General features: G+C 54.8%; 1 protein-coding gene and 1 long non-coding RNA gene across 3 annotated transcripts; one reads left to right on the top strand and one right to left on the bottom strand.

Annotated features, from left to right (window-relative positions):
- Window positions 1-236: 236 nt before the first annotated feature.
- On the bottom strand, window positions 237-11,073 carry SOX10 (SRY-box transcription factor 10). 2 transcript variants are annotated; one of them, XM_035339466.1, is made up of 4 exons: window positions 10,898-11,073; window positions 9,337-9,777; window positions 3,134-3,399; window positions 237-2,737 (listed from the first exon to the last, which is right to left on the bottom strand). In XM_035339466.1, the coding sequence occupies exons 2-4, from the start codon at window positions 9,744-9,746 to the stop codon at window positions 2,022-2,024; spliced, it is 1,392 nt and encodes a 463-aa protein (XP_035195357.1). In that variant the 5' UTR covers window positions 9,747-9,777; window positions 10,898-11,073; the 3' UTR covers window positions 237-2,021. The 2 variants fall into 2 exon arrangements, with proteins under 2 accessions (XP_035195357.1, XP_035195365.1); XM_035339474.1 differs by lacking the exon at window positions 10,898-11,073 and having other exon boundaries at window positions 9,337-10,888.
- Window positions 11,074-13,970: 2,897 nt separating this feature from the next.
- LOC118160304 lies at window positions 13,971-15,223 on the top strand. The gene is made up of 2 exons (XR_004747410.1): window positions 13,971-14,280; window positions 15,036-15,223. It is a non-coding gene; the product is annotated as an uncharacterized LOC118160304 (long non-coding RNA).
- The last annotated feature ends 7,764 nt before the right edge of the window (window positions 15,224-22,987 follow it).

Here is a 22,987-nt window from a genome sequence, read left to right as displayed (position 1 = left end):
TCAGTGTCACTGCGCCTCTCACTTAGGAAACGGTTGGAGCTGGGCTATGAACAGCAGAGTTTCATCTCCGTGCAGGAGTGCAGTAAGCCAGCTGGAGTTCTGCCTGTGTCCTCCCAGTGACAGGCAGAGGAAAGCTGTGCACGGGATCTGTGCGGTGTTGTAGCGACACATGACAGACTTATGGAGGGGGGGGGGGAAGAGACTTTCATGAAAGAGGTCAAAAAAATCCAGAGACATTAAAATGAAACTTTTAAGTTTATTATTCCATATGTTTAATGCAGAGTTAATGGTGCTAGGACAGCATAGAGACTGGGGAGAGGGAGCTGGGGGAGGAAGGTGCTACTTGCATAAATAAGGGGACAGGGCTTGAACAGGTTACATGCGTACAGGGAGCAAACATTCTACATGATCTTTTCAGACACCACGAGGAGAAGGCATCCATAGCTAAGGGAGGCAGGAAGGGCATCCGACAGTCATAACAGCAGAGGGAAACAGCGGCACGGATCACAGTCCAAGCTTGGTCAAAGTATTTTATCTTTCTAGACTGCATTATCCATTGGAAGGTCCCTTCTCTGTGATCAGTTGCCAGGAGTCATATTTTTTTTTCCTGCAGCAACTTCTGTGCCAATTCACTCCCTGGCATGGCAAACCACCCCAGTCCTGGAGGTGTCAAAGGAGAAGTCAGCAGACTGTCCTCAGGCGTTGGGCTTAAAAAAGAGGGTTGATCTGACTGCAAGAGTTGCTTGCTTCCAGTTTGAATCCCAGAGGCAAAAATGAGTTCTGCACCTAACCAGGCTTGTTTTCTGTATACTCATCCTAGACTGGGTGCGTGTCTACCTTGTTTAAAGCCACAGGTTCATCTTTCCATCCTCGGTGAAGGTAGGAGGGCGGTGTTGACGGATTGCAATGTGCGATGAACAAACGAGCAGGGATGCACACCCCTTCAGCCTGAGTTTGGAGCAGGGGTTCAAAGTGAGCATTGCAATTGCCTCTGGGTGGTGGCAAGTGCGCAGTAACTTTCCTGGTGCCTCCACTTCCAGGGAGGCATGGTCAGGCACTGGAAGAGCAAGGATCAGGTTTGCTCAGAGGTTGTTCGGGATGCTGAAGAGATTAGAAAGGACTGAGATGCCAGAAATACCAGACACAAGTGAACGATATAAAGTAATTGTAAGAAAGGAGGATTCACTCACAGCACCTTAATGATCCACAGGTCCTGCCCCACCTCTCCTTCATCCCCATACACGAACACACGTGCACACACAGGCTATGATATGGGAAAGGCTAAGAGTGACAATGCAGTTCCTGAGTCCTACGCATTGTTCAATCAAGCCTTACAAAAAAATCCATGCAGGAAGGAGCGTGGGATTAAACAGAGGCAGGACGGAGAGAAGAGGCGAGGAGAAAAGCTAGGGTGCGGTCGTGGAAATCAGCGGGGAAGCAAGCATAAGTTGGTCTTCAAACGGGGATCGAGATTCATGCATGTGTGAATCTTAGGCAGGACTGCTGCACAACACTGATCGCAAGGAAGCCGGCAGTGCCGTCCTCCCCGCTCCTCCTCCCACAACATGTTCACCACGGCTGAGCAGCCACCCTTCACCCACAGCAGGTGACAACGAGTCGGCCGTTGTGGTCTTTTGGAAGCACTTGCTAACTCACTGGAGGAGTCTGGGGAGGGGAAGGAAAGGAGAGTCTCTCTTCTCTTAAGTCCAGGGTGCACACAACGAAGCCCACCACGGACCAGTCACTCCATGTCTTGAATCCTCCTCATCTAGAAGGCCAATACGGTGTTGCAGGCCAGTGGCGTGGCCTGCGTGAAATCGGTAAAGGGCGAAAGGACGAAAAACCTTCCTCGAGGCGGGTGAGCCAGCGATAGCCGGGGTCAAGAAAGGCACTTCCAGATACTCAGTGGGTTTTGGTGGCTGGATGGTGGCACTGAGTGACCTCGGAGTTCGGAGGCTCTTCTGCCTGTGCTGATTCTTCGGAGCCTTTCCGTCGCTGCTTCGGTCACTGTTCCCCATTCCCTACGGTCTGGAGAGAGTCGTATAGACAGGCTGTTCCCAATGTGTGGGGCTGTGGGACTGTGGCACGGAGGGTGCGGGGTCAGAGATGGCGGTGTAAAGGGGACGTTGGGAAGGTCCCATGTAGGAGAAGGCAGAGTAGAGGCCAGAGGCTTGGCTGGAGTGGCTGTAGTAGGGTCCCGAGGGCTGGTGGTCAGGGTAGTCAAACTGGGGCCTGGAGATGGAAGGGAAGGCCGAACCGTAGTGGGGCAGGCTCAGGGATGTGTAAGCTATCTGGGAGGTGGAGGGCTGGTCGGTGTAATGACCTCCGGGGGCGGACCCCTCCGTTTTCACCTGGGCCTTGGAGTCCACCACCGGTGACGTGGCGGCGGACAAGGAGACCCCATGCTGCTTGGAGATCCAGGCCGAGTGTCCGCTGGCCGCAGCCAGGGCGCTCCCGAGGCCGTAGCCAGCAGCCGCGGCTGCCGCGTAGCCCCCGACATGGCCTGGGTGGCCAGCGTGTCCGTTGGGCGGCAGGTATTGGTCAAACTCATTGACGTCAAAGGTCTCCATGTTGGACATCACCTCGTGGCTGATCTCCCCGATGTCCACGTTGCCGAAGTCGATGTGGGGCTTTCCCCCTTCCCCCAGGGAGCGCCCTTCCCGTTTGGAGTCGGCTTTGCCTGCCTGCAGCTCGGTCTTAGGGGTGGTGGGAGGCGTGGGGGGGCCGTGGCTCTGACCTGCAAGGTGAAAAACATTTTGAGGAGGAAAGAGAGAGGAGAAGGTGAGTTACTGCTTTAAACCTGGGCAGCTCAACAGGCCAGCTCCGCTCCTCCCAGTATGCCAGCACCTGCACAGAGACTTCAGTGGAGGGAGAGGGAAATGGCCAGCCAAAACCAAAGCTTTTTATATCATCTTGCCAAAACCAAGGAAGGGTAAAATGATACCCACCAGAGCAGAGGAATGCAAGTGCCATGAAACTCAGACATCCCCCTATACCAGCAACTCCAGCAGTCTGCTGGGTCGTGAGCGAGGTGTGAGCCACGCCACTAAGGCTTTTACAGCGATGGCTTGTTTTCCTGAGCCTCCCCGTCAGCTGTAACCTGCCAGCGGGTTCACAGAAACCTGGGACTCACCTGAGGAGTGTTCTGGGTGCCCGTCGGACATGGGCGACCCTTCTCCGGGATGCCTGTGGTCCAGGTGGGCGTTCTTGTAGTGGGCCTGGATAGCAGCAGCCCCGCCAGCCTCCGCCTCCACCTGGCCTTCGCCCTCTCCCTGCGTGGCCTTGCCGTTTTTCCGCCGGCGGGGCTGGTACTTGTAGTCGGGGTGGTCTTTCTTGTGCTGCATCCTCAGCCGCTCCGCCTCTTCGATAAAGGGGCGCTTGTCGCTTTCGTTCAGCAGCCTGCAGGGGCCAAGGTGGTAAGGAAGAGGGGAAGGAGAGGGGCAGGTGTGTGAGAAAAAAAAAAAATCCCAATACATCAAATTAGGGACACAGCATATAAATCCAGGCATCGGGGCGTTGACCTGTTTTAGGGTATTTCCCAGAACAACAGGGAGAGCTGGGAGTGATTCAATGGAGACAGCAATGTTTTCCTCCTCATTGTTAATGGTCAGCATTAATAACTCATTGTCATGGTCAGTGCCAGTGCTGGTTCCTCTGCCCCAGCTGCATTATACTTCTCAGGAACTTCTCAACAGCCTCACTTGCATTTTAGTTTCACCCCCAAAGGAAAACCCAGCCTTTCACAGCCGTGGAAAATAAGGCTGGACAAGCTGCTTTCAAAGATTTAGGGCAAATTAAGGGAAGCTGGAGCAGGCCTCAAACGATGGCAGTGTGGCACACCCTTACTACCCATACCGTGGCCTTCCACATCTCTTTCTCCTCCCCAGACTGTTTTTATTCCAACTTAAGTCTTCTTGTGGGCTCTACTGAACATAAATGGTAGTAATTGGTGTTGGCTCCACCCAAGCTACGGCCTGGAGCTCGCTGGGCCTTTAAGCCTCTTGCAATATCCTAGAATTGAATTTAAAAAAAAATTAGAAGGGGGAAAATGGTGTATCCTGCTCCTCCCGAAGCTCCTGCTCACTGTAGACAGGAGTAATGTAAAATGTTATGTTTTATGTTATGTAAAATGTAATGTAAAATGTTACAAATTCCCAGCCCTTCTTGAACGTGGCCTTGTATTTGTAAAAAATTAGCTTCTACATTGCTAGACCGTGTACAAATCGATGAGCATTGGTCTCTAGATGAAAGTCTGTAGAAATGTAAGCTCCTTCTCTATATTCCTGCCAGATCATGAGCTACCCTGGTTAAGATAGGATCTCCAAGAAAATCATGAAATGTGCAGGCAGGGCAGCTCAGAAAGCCTGAAGAAGAGAACAATCTGGTTGCACGAGGCTTTAGCAGCTTCGGTTGGAAGTGCTTCAGTTTAATTTTTTTTTTAATTATTATTATTATTTTATTTTATTTTTTCCCCTCAAATATCCTTGTGACTTAGGGTCAACCTGCTTCCAAGCAGAAACCAGTGCTCTCAGAAGGGGCCAGTCTTTTCCTGTGACTTGTACCTCAAGCACCCCAAAGCCCTCAGCACTAAAAGGTGAGCGATTCTGTTAAACCGTAGGCACTGTGGAAGAAGAAAAGGCCTGAAAAGCTGAAGACAGAGGGGAGGGACGTTTCAAAGATCACACAGATAAAACTGCAGAGGACCAAGGGGTCACCAGCAAGTAACTGGCTGGTTTCTAAGCACACCCTTTCTTACTGCTCCCTGTGCATCCCCCTGACCATCGGCCAGAAGGTGTGTGGTGTGGCCTGGAGCACGTTATGGTGCTGACCTGGGTTCACTCCAGGCAGCTTGAGAAGGTCGCAGCTACACGCCGCATTCCTCCGCTGCCTTAATCCTGCAGATTAAAGCAACTGAGCCACCATGAATCCAGCACCAGCTTTCCTGTCTCCCTCCTGCCCCTGTACACCATGCTCACACGTCCTGGAGGGCTCTAATCCCTCAGCCAGCCCTGCTCCAGGCTGCCTGAAAGGTCTGAAGGGTCAGCCTGTCTGACCTCTGGAAGCATCAAGGACTGGGAGGCAAGCTCACACCATCCTTGAGGACACCCCTTCTCCATGGGAGATGAAGAAACAGAGGCAAACTCTGCAGCCTTACAGCCCTTCACTACAGGGCAGCTGGGATCAGGCTTCTCTGCACTCCCAACCCAGATGGTGCCAGAGTTATTAAGATGCTGTGGTTGGGAACAAAATGTTGCCTTTTGCTCCAAGAGGTGCTTCTGTAAGAGGCTGGATGCCGGACTGCCAGCTGTGATCTGCTGGATGTATCAGTGAACTCAAAGCAGAGCTTCCAGTGGAGGCCAGCAGTGAAGGCCGAAGCTCAGCCTTCCACATCTGGCCTGAACCACAGCCACCCGTGTCTACGCAGGAGCCAAATCCCTGCCCTCTGGTCTGCGCCTGGTCTCCTCACCGCCTCTCCCCTCGACAGCCTCCCGCTAGCAGTGCCACCAGCAGGACAGCGGGACGTCACTCCCCGTGCCTTTGTCTTCTTCCCCAGCCTCCCTGCTCCCTCCTCCCTCCCGCTGGGATCAGAGCTCAAATCGGCTTTAGCAAAGTGAAACTGGTGCAAGCAGGCAAAGGCCAGGAGATTTGGGGGATTTGGATTTCACTCACTTCCTGCCCTCCCCCTCCGCCCCCCACGCTCCCCTGTCATTAACGCACAGGAATCTCGCACGGGCAGAGAACTTATGGATCACAGAGCAAAGCCCTTGTGGGGCTTAACGCAGCCCTCTCCACCCACCCCGGCACCAAACGCCACCGATGAATTGGTGTGATGGGAATGGGGTCGGGATCTCCCGGGGCACAGCCGGGGATGGTTTGTCCTACACGTCCACAGCCCTGGATTTCATGGGCATCACCCTGTCCTGGGCACGTTTCCTTGGTGAGGTGGGGTGCAGAAAATGAGGGAGCTGCCACCCCCAGACAAAGGTCCCTTCATCGGGTCTCTTCGTCCCCGGGAACAGCCCCGTTGTCCCCTTCTTCTCGTGTCCCGCTTGTTTTCGGCCCTTTAGACAGTGCTGGGTGGCGTGTTGGCTTAGAGTCACGCCGACATTTTCAGCAGCCAGCCTCCATTTGCGAGCTGTTCCTCATCCCACCCCAGGGAAGGAAAGCAGCCAAGGCGAGCTTTCGTCAAGCATGGAAACCCTCCCTTCTTCTCCTCCCCTTTCCCTCGCCCTCCATTTTAGTGTGGTCGCTTCTTCATCTACACCCTTCTCATCCCAAGTGGACACAAACCAGGGGCCATAAGCCCCCCCCCAGTCCTGGGGTCCTACAGCCCTTCCCACCACGGGCTGGGACCCGTGGAGGATGCGGCGGTGGCACAGAGCCAGAGGGGCCACCAGCTATCTCCACCAGCACACCCTCCATCTTCCTTCTTCCCCAGCGTTGCGGGCTTCTGGGGCTGTGTGCTCCTTGCTCCTCGCTTTGTGGGTGGCTGGAGGCAGCCCCCACACCCCTTGTACATCCCCCCTTGGCCGCTCCCTTCTCCCCCATCTGCTCCTAACTCAAGTCTGCGCTGGGAGAGGGTGAGGAGAGAGGCTGGGAGCCGAATCCCCCTCCTCTTATTCCTTCCCCCCTGCGGCCTCCCCGGGGAATATCTGACGAGGCAGCAGGGATGCCGTGTGGCAGTGGGATCTCCCCGGCTCCCTCTGGCCCATTTTCCCCCATATTTCCTGCAGGACAGCACCACTCTCACTTTGCAGCTCCCCAGTGCTTTCCGCAGTGCGCGGCTGGAGATCACGAGCCCCGTGAGCAAACACGGCACGAAGATTTTCTAATAGAAAAACTACTTGGACCAGCCTTCATGAAGATTTTCCAGGCTCTGCCATCCCTACCCATCACTGTTGGCTGGGCACATATTTGTCTTAAAGGTCTGCAGGCAGCCTCTGTGCTCACCAGCTCTCGCTCCCTGCACTGCTAACGCAGCCCGTACCTGTACAAGCTCACAGCCACCTACGTGGAAATACTTTGCCACTCATCTTTTCCAAATCAACTAGGGATTTAGGCTGTTGGGTTTGGGCGGTCACTTTGTAGATGGTCTGTAAGCATCCGGGTCCCTTTGCAGGGGACCATGTATTTGTCAACTGATTGATACTAAGCCAGAGCTCAGCCAGGCTGCCCAGTTACACCGGCACATAGATGCGATACCTTGGGGGCAGCAGGAACCTAAATGGGGGAAAACCCAACTGCACCGTGGCCGAAAAGCTTAGCTCAGGGCTGCAATCCTGGAAACCTTCAGGCCACCTCCCTTGGACTTTTGTGACCTATTGTTTGCCCCCAGCCCCACAGAAAGACACATACACGTCGTCCTAGCCAGCTCAGATGCTGACCGTGCTGCTGCAGCCATAACCCTGGCGGTACAGCCCCGTACAAGCTGGCACAGCTCCGAGAGCCGCTGTCTGCCCTAGCAGCACAGACTCGGGAAGGATCCGTGTCCCAGCAAAGCCACCAGCACCCAGCAGCCGCGACCCCAGGACTGATCCTGCAAGCTCCTCCGCGTGACGCACGCGCTCTCTGGCCGCACAATGCCCTACGAAACACCCGGGGCCCTCTGCAGGACCTCAGCCATCACCTGACGGCCACGTCCCCTGCTGCACCCGGCCGCTCTCACGCTGGTTTGCCGGCAGCAGGAGCCGTGCCGACTCCGGCTCGGGTGCACAAATGTCACCACGGGCCGGGGGCTGCGTCTCCGTGCACTCTTCCCACGGCAGCTTGGAGGGATTTACCACTCTGCTCTGTTTTCAGAGGAAATGCCGTGTCCGAAGGGAGGCTGCTGCCCTAAAATCTGGCAGTATTTTGCAACAAGGGAACGATAGCTTGAAATGACACTCTGGGAGCAAAAAAGGTGGATTCGGATGCGGAGATGTGGGCGAGGGGAGCCAGAGGGAGCTGGGAAGCAGAGCAATGAGGGTAAAGTGTACGAAGGAGATCGGTTCATAATGGCACAAATGGAAGAGGACAGCGAAGCGATACTAGGTGGAGATGGCTGTGTCGGGACAACAAAAGCTGGGGGGGACGGGGCAAACCAGTGGGCTACCAGGGTGGAGGTGAAAGAGCAGGCAGGGGGCTGAGAGCTGCGCATCGTAGTTTTGCCTGCAGACCAGAGACTGGCAGCAGAGCCCGAGAACGGAGCAGCAGGCTGGGCAGAGGAAAAAGAAGGCAGCGGGGAACAAAGCGGGAAGGAGGGAAAGAGCATCAGAGGAGACCTCTGCCTTCAGCTTCCCAATCCATTTACTTCAGTTACAGCAGACACTGGCGGGTTGGTGTAAATGGGGGGAGAGAGCAGAGGGTGAAACCGATGCTCAAGGGCTCAGTTCTCCCTTGTGAGCAAGGAGGTTTGGAGTTAGGAGGAGACCCGCCGGACAGCGTGTGTTTCAGTTCTGCTTGGAAAAATGTCTCGTGGCCCATCTGAGGCTGAGGGCTTCCTCCCATGCAATGCTGTCAGGATGGGAGAGGGAATGAAAGGGCTTCCCCACAGGAGGCTGATAGCCATGATAAGTGTTGGTCAGTGCAAGGCAAGGGGCTGACAGTGCGGGGGGCCTGCAGCAGAAAGTGCTTGTGGTAAGTCAGTGGGGTTATTGGGAGAAATGGCCCAACGGGAGTGAAGCGGCATGGCCAGCCTTGCATGCATGAAACCCCTTCGTAGCAGGGTCTCTCCTTGCTCACCCCTCCCCACCACAGGCCTCGCTGCACCTGCATGGCCTGCTGAAACCAGCACTGCCCCAGGGAGGACGGGTGGGTGGCTCGACCCCTGTCTCTCCTCCCCCAGCCTTCCTCCTCAGCCATGTCTTCGTTTCCCACTTGCTCTGTGGTGTGGCACAGAAGATAACCCCTGCTGGTGTGGGCACCCGAGATCAAACAGGCTCAGGGCAGCCACAAGCGAGATAAGTTTGACGGGGCTCAGCCCAGCTTCTGTTCATGCACAGCTTTGCCCAACAGAGGGTGAGCCAAGGAGGCAAGGTCTCCCCTGACAGTCAGGTAGGACCAGGATGAGTGTCCTGGTCAGGGAAAGTTAGAGGGAAACTGGTGGAAAAGGGAGGCATGTGCTCCATCTGGGGTGGAGGTGAGCTCTGCTGAGGAATCCTTCCCTATATATACGGGGTACATAACAGCCACTCTTGCCCCGTTCCCTCAGCCACCATGGAGGAGGCTCGCTGTGGGGGAAAAAAATCTTTCTCAGGGGACACCCCCTCCATCCCACTCCGTCCCCATCCTTCCTCCTGACTACATGTTCCACTCCAGAACACCTCCAGGCCTCAGCCCTCGCGCGCCCGCTCTTACCTCCAGAGCTTCCCCAAGGTCTTACTGAGCTCGGCGTTGTGGAGGTGCGGGTACTGGTCAGCCAATTTCCTCCGGGCAGCCTGTGCCCATACCATGAAGGCGTTCATGGGCCGCTTGACGTGGGGTTTGCTCTTGTTACTTCCATTGACCCGAACGGGCATGGGTACCAGGGTCCAGTCATAGCCGCTCAGCACCTGGCTGACCGCCTCGCGGATGCACACGGGGAACTTGTCGTCGTCCGCCTCCGAGTCTTGCTGTTCCTTCTTGACCTTGCCCATCTCTCCGTTCCCGGAGCCGGCAAGGTGAGGAGAGTTGTCCGATGCCATGGAGGGTCCCGGCGAGAGGCAGTGGTGGTCTTCGGAGCCCACCGGGCTCATCTCCACCTCTGAAAGGTCTTGGTCGTCGGCCATGGTCTCTTCCTTCTCGGTGTCCTTCTTCTCACTGGGGAGGGGAGGGAGGAAGACAAAAACAAAGGAAAGAAAGGAAAAAAAAAAAAAAAACAAGGGGAAAGAGAGAAAAGGAAAAGCGACCACCAAATCCAACAGGGACTCTGCGCTCTCCGAAGAGCTGACCACGAGACAGGGGCTGCTTGATAAAAGCACAAGCAAAGCAATTGCCATGCACACCACAAAACCCGTGATCGAGGGGGGTGGGGATGGGCTGGGGCCCCAATTAATTGAGAGCTCCTATCTTTGCAATCGTCCCAAGCCGGTGTCTGCAGAGGGGCCTACAGCAGCTGCCCAGCTGTGCCAAGAACCAGTGGAACAAGGGGGTCTGGAGACCCCAGAGGAGGGATGCACGGAGCCTCCTGCCCAGCCACAGCTCTCCACAGCGAGCAGGACTGGGGGAACGGCCACAAAACTTGTGTCAGGAGGTGCCCTTTTCTTTTGATGATGTGCCTTATAACACCAGCACAGTGCCTAGGAAGAGGGGGGCACCAGCACCATGTTGATAAACCAAAGGGTCTCACATCTCCTGGCCACCTCCAGAGACACAAGGCACCAGCAGGCAGCGGAAAGTGCCTCCGCGGGGACACCCCATCCCTCGGCCACCGCTCACTGCTCTCGAAGCAAAGGCTTAAAATATATCTACATCGCATCCCCACTCACATCCGTGGGGATACATGTATATCACATACATATAGATATTCAGATGCAAGCACATGTGAAGTTGAACTTTGAGAGAAGCCACGGATCCGAGCTGCCTGCCCCGCGCACCCCTCCTCTCTCGCTGTCTGCAGTCACCTCTAAAAGTCCCTGCCACGGCACAGCCGCTGCCCTCTTTGAGAAAGAAACGCTCCGAAAATAAAGGCCTCCTTATCCACTCCCCCCCCCCCAACCAGAAATAAAAAGAAGAAAAAAAAAAGTTTTAGAAAAGCATGCTTCTGGTTTAGCTGAGAAAGTCAATGGGGAGCAAAGGCTGCTGTCACCCTGTTTGCAGAGGGTGGCACGGAGCTTTGCTGGAGAAATTGAAAAACTGGCAGAAAGTAGGTAAAAGAAAAAAAAAAAATGGAGTGAATGTGCATGTGTGCGTGCCAGGGAGCTCAGGTAGGAAAACTTACGTTGCTGGCTGGTGCGGCCGGCAAATCCTGCGAGGGCTGCAGAATCCCAGTCGCCCCCCTGCTCTCCCTCCGGCTTCGGGGTGCGCTGCCGGGGAGGCGCTCAGGCGAGTGCCATTCCTGGAGGGAGGCTTGGTTTTTTCTAATACCCCGGCTGGATGCCTCTCGCTGGCTTTGCTGCTTAGCACCGGGGGAGGGAAGGGCGGAAGGTGGAGCCAAGCGTTTCTCAGAGCCAGGACACGGTCAGGCCGCTGGGGAGGGGACGTGGGAAGCCCCCCACCCCAACTCAGCCTTCCCCACTTTCCACCAGCACCGGCTGCTTGGACGGAGATCAAGGATGAAGAATGAAACCCCCCAGCAGATTGGGGTGTAAGGAGGGATGTGGCTGGGCTCCCCTTCTTCCCCCTGCCATCATCCTTGTTCTTGCAGGGCATTGCGGCCCCCACGTTCCCAACTTATCCCTTGTCCCCGTCACGGAGTCTGATGGGACCCCAGTGCACTGCAACAAGCTGGCCCAGGACCCCGGCGTCAAGATGTTGCAGGAGGTCAGGAGTGTCCTGAGAATGGAGGACATTAGGTCCAGGGAGAATACCACACCGCTGGGCAGCGTATACCAGCTTGAACCTGCTTAGGTCTCTTGCACCCTAGAGCTGGGAGCCTCACAATGCCTTAATTTCTGTGGGTTCTCAGAAAAACAACCAAGCTGAGCTTCCTCGGACGTGATGGATTGCTCCCGAACGCAAATGTGGGGTGTTCCACAAGGAAAGAGGGGACATCTGGTGAGAAGGACTCTCTCACACTCACACCTTGCTGGGACACGTACAGGTTCTCAGCACTGAGCATGCTAGGATGTTGCCATCACTTCTTCCATTTTCTAGCTTACTTCCCCTCCCAGATACCGCTGGTTGTTGTTCCTTTCTCACCGGGCTGTCAAAGAGCAGCACCAACCCCCTAACCATGAGAGGTCACCCATAAAAACCTGAAGACCTCCCCAGGTCCTCCAGAGCTAGCGGTGAGATAGAGCTAGCTCCTGCCCCAGCCCCTCACTGGAGAGCCACCCTAAAGGTGCTTCAGTGCTAAGTCTGGGTGCACGGCTGTGACCCAGAGAACCAGCCTCCAGGGATTTCCAGAGCATTTCCAGCTCCTGTAGCAACTCTTTGTTCTTCACAGACTGTTAGAAAGATCCCACAAAACCCCTGGCTGACACCCCTTGAAGCATAAGGAAACCAGTCCCAAGGATGGTGCTGAGCATCCGAGCTAACACACTCAGAGCAAAGCTGCGGGGCTGGCTGCTGCCCTTGCAGACCTGGCTGACAGCATAGGACCATTTCCCTGTAGCTCTGAAACCGTAGGGTGGTTCCAAGAAAAACCTCACTAGAGCTCACTGAGGAGACTTTATAGAATGGAACTGAGAGTGGGAATGGCTGAATGTCAATGGGATCAAACCTGTGGAAGGCAGAGGTGCCTAAATGTGTCTGTGTGGTCTTGCACTGTCCATAGCAACCTCTTAAGTGCTTTCCCTTCTTTCTTTTTCTTAACCATTACCCACTCCAGAAAAAGGGAGGCTCAGATGCTCTTCCTCACATGATGCCTTTTTCCCTTTGGAAGAGAGAAATGTGGGTGGCTTCTTCTTGGATGCCGAGAAAACCCAAAGGAAAGCCTAGCAAACCAAGATCGAGTTCCTGCTTCCTCGACCAAAGCAGCAGCCCGTGAATCTTGTGCCTTGGAGTGTGGAGCAAGTTCTCCCACCAGGAGACACCCCAGCTCCCAAGCCAGCAGATGCCCATGGCCCACTGGAGGCAGAGTAAGCACTGTGGAGCTCACGTTTTCTTACATGTCCTCAGGGTCTGGGTGAGCAGAAGAGTGTCTGAGTCCCCCAGTCCCAAATGTGGGAAGAAAAGGAGCAAATCAGGAAGGGACTTCAGTAACCCAGAGGGCTGTGGACTAGCGTTGGTCCCACTGCTCGCCATCCCCATCAGGGGCTGCTGCCACCTGCCAGGTAGGAGTCAGGTCCCATCTGTGCCTTGTTGGAAGAGCTGTGGGTGCCTTGGCCATGACAGGGACATCCCAAAACATGAGCCCGTCTTTAAGGAGCACGTACCAACCACACAGTTTCTGCAATCTGCAGTCTCAGTGTCTCGTCCTATTTAAATGGTGGGCAAGGGTTTTTTTCATCCATTCTGCCTTTTTCTAGTCGTTGCTTGTTGTCTCCTTTGCTTCTGCCTCCTCTTTTTGAATTCTCTTTCCCGGTGTGTAGCCCTTTTTTCCTGTTTCCAGCTCTCCCTTGCAACACTGACTGCAGGTGCATGCTCATTCACCCTTTTCCATGTCTTTTCCATCTGTGTTTCATCTCTTTCCTTGTGCTATGAAGATGAAGATGGAGCGAGCTGTGGAAGAACATACCTGTAGGGCAATGGGGAGAGGTGTGATGCTTTCTGTTCAGTTGAGGTGAGAGGACACAAAGGGAGGGAGGAGAAGAGACCCTTGTTTCAGGAATGACTGGGCTGGGCAAGCAGCAGCACCACAGGAGCAGGGGGCCCTGCTCAGTAGGGTTTCAATGGGAGGGCCACGGTGGTGGGACACCAAAGGCCACCTCCACTGAGGTGACCCCCGTTCACTGCACCCATGGGAAGTGGAGGAGTAAGAGGGGAGAGTGTGTCTGCAGGAGGGGAGTGGGGAGAAACACGACAGGCAAATGGGCTTGGAGGGGAAAAAAAGGACCAGAGGATGCCCATTGGGAAGTTTTGGTGTCCCCAAACCATGTCTGCTCTTAGGGGTAGGTGAGGAATCCCCTGCGTGCCCCAGAAACCTGGCGTGGCTGCACCCCAGCAAGCTCCCCATCTACGAGACAGGGCCAGCTTTTGTCCCGTGCCCAGCCCGGGGGCACAGCACTGGTATTGTCCCGGGACCGCCTGGGAAAATGGGAGGGGTTCCCCATGAAACCTTTCCATAGAGCAAAACAGCGTCAGAGCCGGGCCTGGGGGGGGGGGGGGGATGGGGCAGACACCAGAAAAAAAACACACACACAACGGGCAAACAATACCGGCAGTGTGCTGAGGGAAAGGGAGACCCATGAATTGGGAGTTTGATAAGGATTTTCTCCCGCGCGCGCCCGCTCTCTCAACAGCCCCTTCAGTTTTCCCGGCACCCCCCTCCTTCCCTTGCCTGCTCGCTTGTTTGGGCCTCAAACAGTGCGCTGCCTTTGTTCGGGGTACAGGTGAACGGCCATCATGTGATGCACGCACACGCGCGCGCGCACATAAAAAGCTTTTTCAGAGCGCCCGGCTCGCCTCAGACCCGAAGACGGGAGAGGAGACCCGGGCCGGGAGCAGCGGGGACGGCGGCGCTGCTCCATCCCGCTGCAGCACCCCGTCCGTCCCGCGGAGGTGGGCTTGCGGGGAGATGCGGGGTGAGGCCGGGGGTCCGCGGGGGTCTTGACCCTGCCGCCTCCTCGGGAGGCAGGCTGGCACGGGCTGGCTCCGGGTGTGGGGTGGCCATGCTGGGGATGGGGTGAAGAATGTCCCCTTCACCTCGTGTGGCTCGGGGGGAGGCGCTGAAGCTGAGCCCTCGTCCCTCCCCGGCTCCCACGTGGGATGAGAGTCCTTGTATACTCGCTGGCCTGAGGTTCCCTGGTCCCGCCATGGCTGGAGGGGAAGGGAAGAGGCAGCTGGTGAGGAGGAGGAGGAAGGAGGGAGCCCTCCTGCTGGAAATGGGGGACCTCAGCCCCTAAGGGAGAGCTAGATGGGTTTGCTCAGTCCCGTCAGCCAGGAGGGAGAAAGGAGGACAAGGGTGGTTCTGGGAAGGCTGCGTATGGCGGAGATGTTTGGCACCTGCTGGAAATCCCCCTGTCCCGAACAGAAATAGTGTGCCAGACCTCCTTGGTGAGGACTGCATGTCCCCTTTGGTGTGGAGATGTGACGGGGCCTTCTCACGTCTCATCGCCGTGACCATGAAATGGCTGGGAAGTCATGTAGCTCCGTCCTGGGACAAGTGGAGGCCAGTGAGGGCAAGGTTTTGGTGGTGAAGGGATGGCCAGGTGAGCAGCTGAGCCATCCAGAGAGGAAGGCATGAACGAATCAGAAAAAAAAAAAAAAAAAAAAAAAAAGGCAAGGTTTCAACTGGTTACTCTTTTTATTTGAAGGTCGCCTGAGTGTGATACTCAAAGGAAAGGCAGCGAGGAGCAAAGGAAGAGGCCAACATTTCATCATGACTCTCAGAAAATCTATGGGTCTGCGGATGGACTCACTCGTGAGACATCATGGGACTTGATTTATGGAGGCTGTGTGAGATCAGGACCAGGCCTGATGCTTGCCAGGGCACCCGAGGCCAGCCCCGTCTCCTCTGCTTCCTCGCGCCTTTCTCTCCAAATTCCTCCCCGATCTGATATCAGCGGGCTCCCAGCATTCAGGTCATTTTCAAGGACTTTCCATGAACAGGAGAAGTGGTGAGGCCCCAAATCCCATGCTCCCTGGTGCTGCGGCGGCCATGATCCCCGTTGCAGGGGACAAAGCAGCGTTCAAGCCACCCCAAATTCGATCAGCCACCTTTGTCAGCATGACCAGAGCCCTTCAATTCGCCCTGTGCCGTAAGTGTCCTTGCAACGGGGAGCCGGGCATGGGAACCGCAGCCAGGCTCTGGCCTTCATCACCCGTCATCGGTTTCTTCTCAAGCTTCCAATATTGGTCCTAGATCTTCCCAGGTGACCCTTTGCTTTCACCGTCAGGAGGCTCAGTAAAGAGCAAGGCAGCCCGAGGAGGAAGGAGATGGTGTGGGTCACTCAGAAGAATCAAAGAGCTGCCCGTGACCCGTTCTGGGTCTGTCAGCACCACACCGGGAGGCACATGGTGGCTGCAGGAAAGGCAGAGGGGGGCTGTGGATACAGGAACCTGCTTCGCTCTGCTGTGGCCATGCAGGCATTGCTGTGGGCACACGGGAGACTTGGCTCAGCAGCGTTATTTTCTCTACAGCAGTGGATTACGGTGCCAGCTGCTTTGGAGAAGAGGTGCAGGAAGCCTCTTGGAAAGCAAAGGGCACCACAAAGACCCCGGGGCAGTTCCCAACCCATTGTCTTGGCCAGCCCAAGGCTCCCCAGGCACGGGAAGGACTTCCAATGCCACACAAGTCCTCCCCCTTGTCCCTAGGACAATTTACCAGGGTCTGGGAAGATCAAAGAGGAGCGAGGCAGGGCAGGTCTGTCTGCTACCTGCTTTGATGGGTGGCAAGAGCCTCCCTGGCTGTTAACCCCCTCGGCTCCTGCTGGAGAGGCCAGGTACAATTCCAAAAAGTGACTCCCCAAAAAAGCAAGCACTGAAGGGGCAAGGAGCTGGGGGAAGGAGGTTTTGCTTTTCTCGGGGGGAGTCTTCCATGTCCAGTGTGGTACAGTGCAGGGAGCCAGGTGCTCTTGGGCTGTGTGACCAAGGAGGGATGCCCGGAGGGGAGAAGAAAGGAATTGTGTATGCTTGGGCTGAATGTTGAGAAAAGGGGATCCTCCCAAGGGGTCGTAGCAGTGCTGGGTGACTCAGGTGGGCTCGTTCAGCGGGGACCAAGGTGGCTCTGGGGGGATCTTCAGCTCCACCAGCCCTCTGGCAGCAGGGAGGCTCCCGGGGAGCCAGGGGAAGGGTTAAGTCGGGAAGGCTTCAGCCCGCTGCCTTGGCCCCTGTAATTCCTCCAGAGAGTAGGACTGGGAGAACAAGGAGCCCATTCTGTTCGCAGGAATTAATAGCAAGGAGTCATCTGGGGTGTCATTCAAGCCCTGATCAGCTCCCGGAGGAATGTGAGGGAGAGTGAGCGAGGGAGCACGGCCCCAGGCCGAGGCACCAAAGCCAGGGCAGGAGCGCTTGTGCTGGTAACCAGAGCTACCAGACGGAATTCGGGCAGCGGGACCCCAGCCTCTGCATCCCCTCTGCCCTGCACACCCTTTCTCAAAGGGCCAGCTCCTCATTTGGGGGCTCGTTTCCAGACCTTTTGTCCCTTGTTCCCCATTCATTTAATGGTGGGGGAAGATGTCTCATCCTACCACCACCTCCCTTCCACCAAGCTGCACGGGCCATCAGGAAAGCTGGGATTTGTCCTCCCCAGCAAGCTTGCCCACGGAGAGGGTCTCCAAGGAGCCCATAAGTGTATCTGGGGATGTGGGGTAGCTCGGGGCACTGCAGAGTTCAGTGCTGAGCCCTTTGACACCACATCAGCTCTCCCAAAGTGACTGTGGTCACTGCAGTTTCTGCAACAAAAGACCAGGCCAGCAAATGAGCACATCTGCATTTCACCACGTTGATCCATGGCCATGAAGGGAGGCTTGAAAGCACTGTGTGGTGACACCACAATGCTACCTGAGATGGCAACCGGGAAAAAAGATTTTGGCCACATCTCTACTGGCCTGAGAAGGGGACCTCAGAGTGGCCCACCTGCCTCCTCTCTGCCCGGCTGCATTGCAGGTGGTCTGCATGCTCACACCTGGTGGCACAAGGTGTCCCAGGGCTATGGAGACGCACCCAGGTTGGCCCTGCAGGGCCACTATATGGCCAGTGGGGTCTTTGGGACAACACTTCAGGCCATCCCTAGGTGTGTGCGTGGCCACAGGGCTGACTGTGAGCTCAGCTCACCAGCAAGGCTGGGTAGGTGGCAACCCGTATGAAACGTGAACAGAGCCCTGCTGGAATGCACGAGTTGCTTTTGCTGGCCCACGTCTCGCAGCCAAAGTGCATCTCACCAAAGCTTTTCCTCCTCCCCATACACACCGGGTTAGTGTGAAAATGGTTTTAAGCACTAGCTCTGCATCTCAGCATCCTGCAAGAGATGCACGATGCCTCCAGGACGGACTCCTCCGCCCCCTCCCCATCCCCATCCCACCACCACCACCACCACAATGAGCACCCCTTGTTGTAAAGGGGTTAATAAATGATGCAAGAAAGGAGCCCTTTAATGCACAGTGACCTCTGGCCTTTCATAAATCACAGTGTTGGGCTGTGAGTGCGCGGGGGGCGCGAGGCAGTGGGGGGAGATGATGGGAGGGGGTCCATGCAGCTGCGCCACGGAGTTGACATTGTTCCCACCATCACTAAAGTGCAACAAATCCCTCTATTGTGTTCCTGGTTTATCTGGTTCCTCTTGTTTATTAGCAGAGGTTGTTTGGCGCTGGCTCCAGCCCTGGGCGGGTGGAAAGAGTGTTGGCACGCACCAGAGGAGGGGAGGGAGGGAGTGGGGGGGACCGGGACGGGAGGACGAGAGCAGCTCATCAATGGCTGTATTGTCCCATCTTTTTTGTTGCTCCTGTAATGATATGTTCGAAAAAGGAGATTAAATAAAAAAAAAAAAAAAGAGAGAGAGAGAGAGCAAGAGAGAGAGGCGAGGGGAGATGAGAGAGGGAGAGAAAGACAAACTGCACTGAAGGATGGGGTAGGAATGGCCGGTCTGGGCTTGCAACGGATGCTCTCGCAGCTGTGGAGGATGAGTCGGGACGGAGCCGCGATGGGGCTGCTCCGTGCCTCTATGCTGCTTATTCAGGTCGGGAGCCATCAGCCTCAGTGGCTGGGGCTGTGCCCACCCGTGCCAACTCTATTCATGGCCAGCATGGAGGATGGGGTGGTGGGGACGAGGGGCTGGGGGCAGCAAGAGGGGGGAGGAAGGCTGTCCTTCAGGCTGAACTGGCCATTGTACAGCAGATGCAGTCAGGGCACAGCATCTTCTCAAAGCACCGGCACTGTCCTTCATCCCACCCGGGCAGCTTTCCCCCCAGCCCACCCACCCATTGTGAGAAGAACCAGGGCCCCTTCCCAAATCAGTAAAAGAAAATTCTTGCTTACACTAGGATCCCCCCTCTAAAACTGCTCACAGAGAGCTCCGATGCTTCTCATAGGGGTCCGTGGGACAGTGCTGGAAGATGATGGTGCTTTGGTCTCCACCTTGCCTAAAGCGAGGTGACAAAAGTGCTGCGGCCACCAGGGCTTTGCTAGGTGTCCCTCTCCTTGTTGCCACCTGTGGAGCTGAACCCAAGCAAATGTCATTGAGAAACACACAGTCAAAACCCCACCGTAACCAGCTGTACTGAGATAAGAGAGAAATTTATTGAGATAAGAGTGAAACCCTGCCCGAGGTGCTCAGGGGTGTTTTTATTTCACCTCAAGCCACTTTTATCCCAAACACAATGGGATACCCCAACCACCTTTCTGCTCCAGTGTCTCCACCATCCCAGAGGTGTTGCCTATGGGCACACTGATCCAGACATGTGGTCAGGGAAGGGATCCAGGTCACCAGCTCTCAGGACTGAGCACTGGCAAGCATCCCGTGCTGATACTTCACCAAACCTTGGCTTCCTCCAACTATGCCTGCCGCAGCAAACTTACCACTAATGAAGATTTCTAACAGGAAAGCTGGGCAAATAATGTAAGCTCTGGTTCAAAAGCAGAGATTAAAAAAAAAAAATGTGGAGGAAATCATTGTGGTTGAACCAATAAAGATTTTTTTTTAAATATATATATTTTTAAGGCATAACTCAGAGATTGAAACATTCTGCTGAGCTTGAAATAACTTTTAATTTGAATAAGCTTTAAATTTGTGGTTATTAGGCTCTTGTGTCCGACCTCTTATCTTTCAACCTGGGTCAAGACTTAAATGCAAAATGCTGGTTTGAAATGAAATGTCAGAAACTCCCTTTCAAAATGTCCATTCACAACATTTTGGCATTTAGAAAACAGAATAATTCAGAAAGATTGCCATGAAATGAAATATTTTGATATTTTAAAAATCCCCCTCCCACACTCGCCTTCCAGCCAAAACCCGCTTTGTTGCATTAGGCCTGGATCTGCGAACGTTTTCATTCCCCTGAAATCCCATTTCTTGGCAAATTATGTGCCAATGAACACTTGCCTGGTGCCCCTCTTTCCCACCTTCAGGTGATGCCACATCCCTGGGAGGCCTTAGGGTCTCCACATTGCTGGATTCATGGTGTCCCCAAGTCCCGTCTTGCCACAGGCGATGTGGGGACTCGTGGCAGGCCTGCCTTTAAGCCATGCCACCCACTCCCTGAAAATTGGGAGTGAAGCCCGGCACGGGCCCAGCCGTAGCTCTGCGGCCTTAGGAACCAAGGCTGAAACTCCTGTAACTCGGTCACACGTGTTTGTGGAGTTGCTTGCTCAGGGTGTTTCTAAAGGGACGTGTGAGGAGCTGGATGTCGGGGCTGTGAAGGTGTGGTGCTGCAGGAGAAGTGGAGGGGAGGAGAGCAGGGGACAGGCCGGACTCTGCCTTATCACAGATACATGGCAATGCACGCAGTGTGGCTCCGTTTCACCTGAGTGGAAAATGAAGCGCGTCACTGCTGAGAAATGCTGCTGGCTTGATCAAAGGCATCATTTTCCCTCCCCTCTTCTCCTGTGTACACACCACAGGAGAGAGCAAACCATCCCCATGGCCAGGCAGAGGTGAGCCAGGTAACAACAACCGGGGTTTTAGAGTTGTCACCAGCTTCCCAAACACTCATTTCAATAGCGGTCCAGTGAGAGAAGGCTTGTTGGTTTTCTGGGTTACAAACCTGAAGAGTTATATTGCCTTCCTTGGAAGAATATTGTCACAAAATTAATATAACAGCAGCCTGAAGGCAGAGTACAGGTTGCCCCTGCCAGCTTGAGTGGGTGGCAACATCAACCCTGCATCTGAGCTGGACGATGAGATGCACAAATACCAAACGCTCCCTGCGCACCCAGGTCCCAGCCATGCTGGTGGTGGGCCTGGCTCTGGTTTCAGTGGCATCCCGTGGGGCAGGGACAGGACCGTGGCAGTCACCAGGACTGTCACAGGCTGAGTTCAGTCCAGCTTCTTTGTCTCCGTGGTGCTGTTCCCACAGAGCATGTCCCGCTTTTTCAAAGTTTTTATCCCATTCACAAGCTCCTGTTGCTCTCAGAAGAGAAAAGAGACAGCAAGCTCCTTTGAGAGCTCGGAAATTCCCCAGGGAATCTGGGCACCCAAGTGAGCATGTCCTAACCTCTGGAAGATGCAGTCATTGGCAGACACATCCCGGAGAAACTCTCTGTGCTCCCAGTGCTGGGTCCATACCTCTGGCAGGGCTTCAGCGGTTGTTGTGAACATTACCTTTGGGTTTGGCTTTCCAAACCCCGGGGAAGTTCAGGATATCACTTGTCCACCAGCAGCGTTCTGGGAGTTTCTAAATGTATATCAGCGTTGTGATGGAAATTCATAGCAAGCCCAGACCAAGTCTGGGTACATTCGGGACATTTTATACAGAAGTGCCACCCTTGAGACACTGCGGGCCCTGCACCTCCATGGCGATTTGCACCCTGCGTGTTTTGCTCCGAAGCGGGAGAAGATGCACGGCCGGTCGCCCCCGGGGACACACGACACGGTGACGAGAGGAGCATGGCACTGCTCGCGGAGCATCCCGGCCCAGATGGCACAGCTGAACCTGCTGGGGGGTCAGGACGCCCCGGCACCGCCGGCTGCAGCTGTCTCGTGTCCCCCTTCCTCTCCACCCCCAGGGGGACCGGGCCCTGACCACCAACGCAGCCCCCTCCGTCAGGGGTGCCCTTCGCTCCCTCGTCTGCTCTCTTTGAATCGAGGCATGAGAATTTCTCCCCTGTTCGCACAATCATCTTGCCTTCCCCCCTCCCCAGCGATCAAAATCCTCCTTCCCTGCCTCCCTCCTTCTTCTCCTTCCCGCCGCCTCCCCCTTCTCTCCCTGGAACTTCCCTGCAGCTGCAGAGCTGGCCAGACAATCGGGTGTTTTAGAGAAATACATTTTTGGGCTAATTTGCCATGCATAAGTGTTTCTCTTACCCTTTAAAGGCAGGGAACAAAGAGCACATTCTCCGCGAGCTCTGCCCTGTTGTGAGCAGCCCTGCAGCTGTACAGCGCTGTGCTACCCTCCGCTCTCCTGCTCCACTCTCTGCTATCTCTGTAAGGCGGTGGGGCTCTGCTTCTCCCCTCGACCACACCATCTCCTACCCCTTGCTACACATTTCTTCCTGTTTTTTGTTTGCTTGCTTGGTTTTGTTTAAAATAAAAAAAGAAAAAAAGAAAAAAAAAGAAAAAAGCAGAGCCCGAGCAAGTGGGGAGGCAAGGGATTTGACCGTGCTGTCACCCCGCCTAGGCTGACTTCCCAGATGATCCAGGTACCACGTTTTATGCTGAGACACTGTTTATTCAGAAACAGACTGGATTCACCTTTATTTGGGACCTAAAGCTGTCTCCAAGCTAAATCTTTATTTTATCCCCTCCATCAGTAACACTATGGCAGTGCATTACACACACCCATAGCAGACCACCAGATTTTATAGCGTTATGGACGCCCAGCCTGTATATTAGAAACCATGCGCTGGGTTTTCATGTCCTATTTCCTCATTCCAAATCCTGGTCATCCCTGGTTGGGGAATTGGTCAAACAGGAAAAATTTCCTTTTTACAGCTTGAATGATGATGGATTTGACCTGGAGGACCAGCTCGGGAAGGAGATGAAGATGTTCTGCTGTGTACTGCTCATGAGCATGCAAGGAAATGGCACGAAGCAGGTGAACACTGGGGAACTGGAGGTTTTTGTCAGCCTTTTGGGGATCCCACCTCAGCACTTGCTGAATAATCTTTTTCCTATCCGTGGGAAGCTGGTCTGGCAAATGGCTTCCCATTGGGGCAACATGTTCTGGTATAAGAAAACAGAGCCACGGCACAAGTCGCTCCAACCAGCCCCAGCAAAGTCACTCTCCCCACCTCATCAGCACTGTACCCAGGTAAATTTTCCCATCAACCCACTCTAATCCATAATAAATCTTCTTAACTGAGCCCAAACCAGATTCATTTTCAGATCCCAATTCCGACCTGTGGCACTTTAGCTCAAACAGGTTAACCACATTGGACCCCATGAAACTCCCTTCACACCCCACTGATACAGACTCGCTCTTTCTTCAGTCCCCTCCCACACGTTGGCATTTATTGTTTTGCCTCCAGCAGATCCTCTTGACTCCAATCCAGATGGGTACATAAAATGATAGCGACTTTGCTCCAAAATTCTCCCATCTATTTTAAGAACAGATAAAAAAGAGAAGAGGGAAGGGAAGGGAAGGGAAGGGAAGGGAAGGGAAGGGAAGGGAAG

This window comes from Oxyura jamaicensis, chromosome 1, assembly GCF_011077185.1.
Source record: "Oxyura jamaicensis isolate SHBP4307 breed ruddy duck chromosome 1, BPBGC_Ojam_1.0, whole genome shotgun sequence".
NCBI classification, from domain to species: Eukaryota; Metazoa; Chordata; class Aves; order Anseriformes; family Anatidae; genus Oxyura; species Oxyura jamaicensis.
The sequence above is the reverse complement of the archived record's forward strand: the minus strand, read 5'-3'. Positions and strand labels throughout refer to the sequence as shown.

Coding starts and splice junctions, on each gene's coding strand:
- SOX10 (XM_035339474.1), bottom strand. CDS start 9,956: ATGGCAATTGCTTTGCTTGTGCTTTTATCAAGCAGCCCCTGTCTCGTG. Junction 3,400..9,336: donor ACCTTGGGGAAGCTCTGGAG/GTAAGAGCGGGC, acceptor TGGCCCCTGCAG/GCTGCTGAACGAAAGCGACA. Junction 2,738..3,133: donor GCACCCAGAACACTCCTCAG/GTGAGTCCCAGG, acceptor TTCACCTTGCAG/GTCAGAGCCACGGCCCCCCC.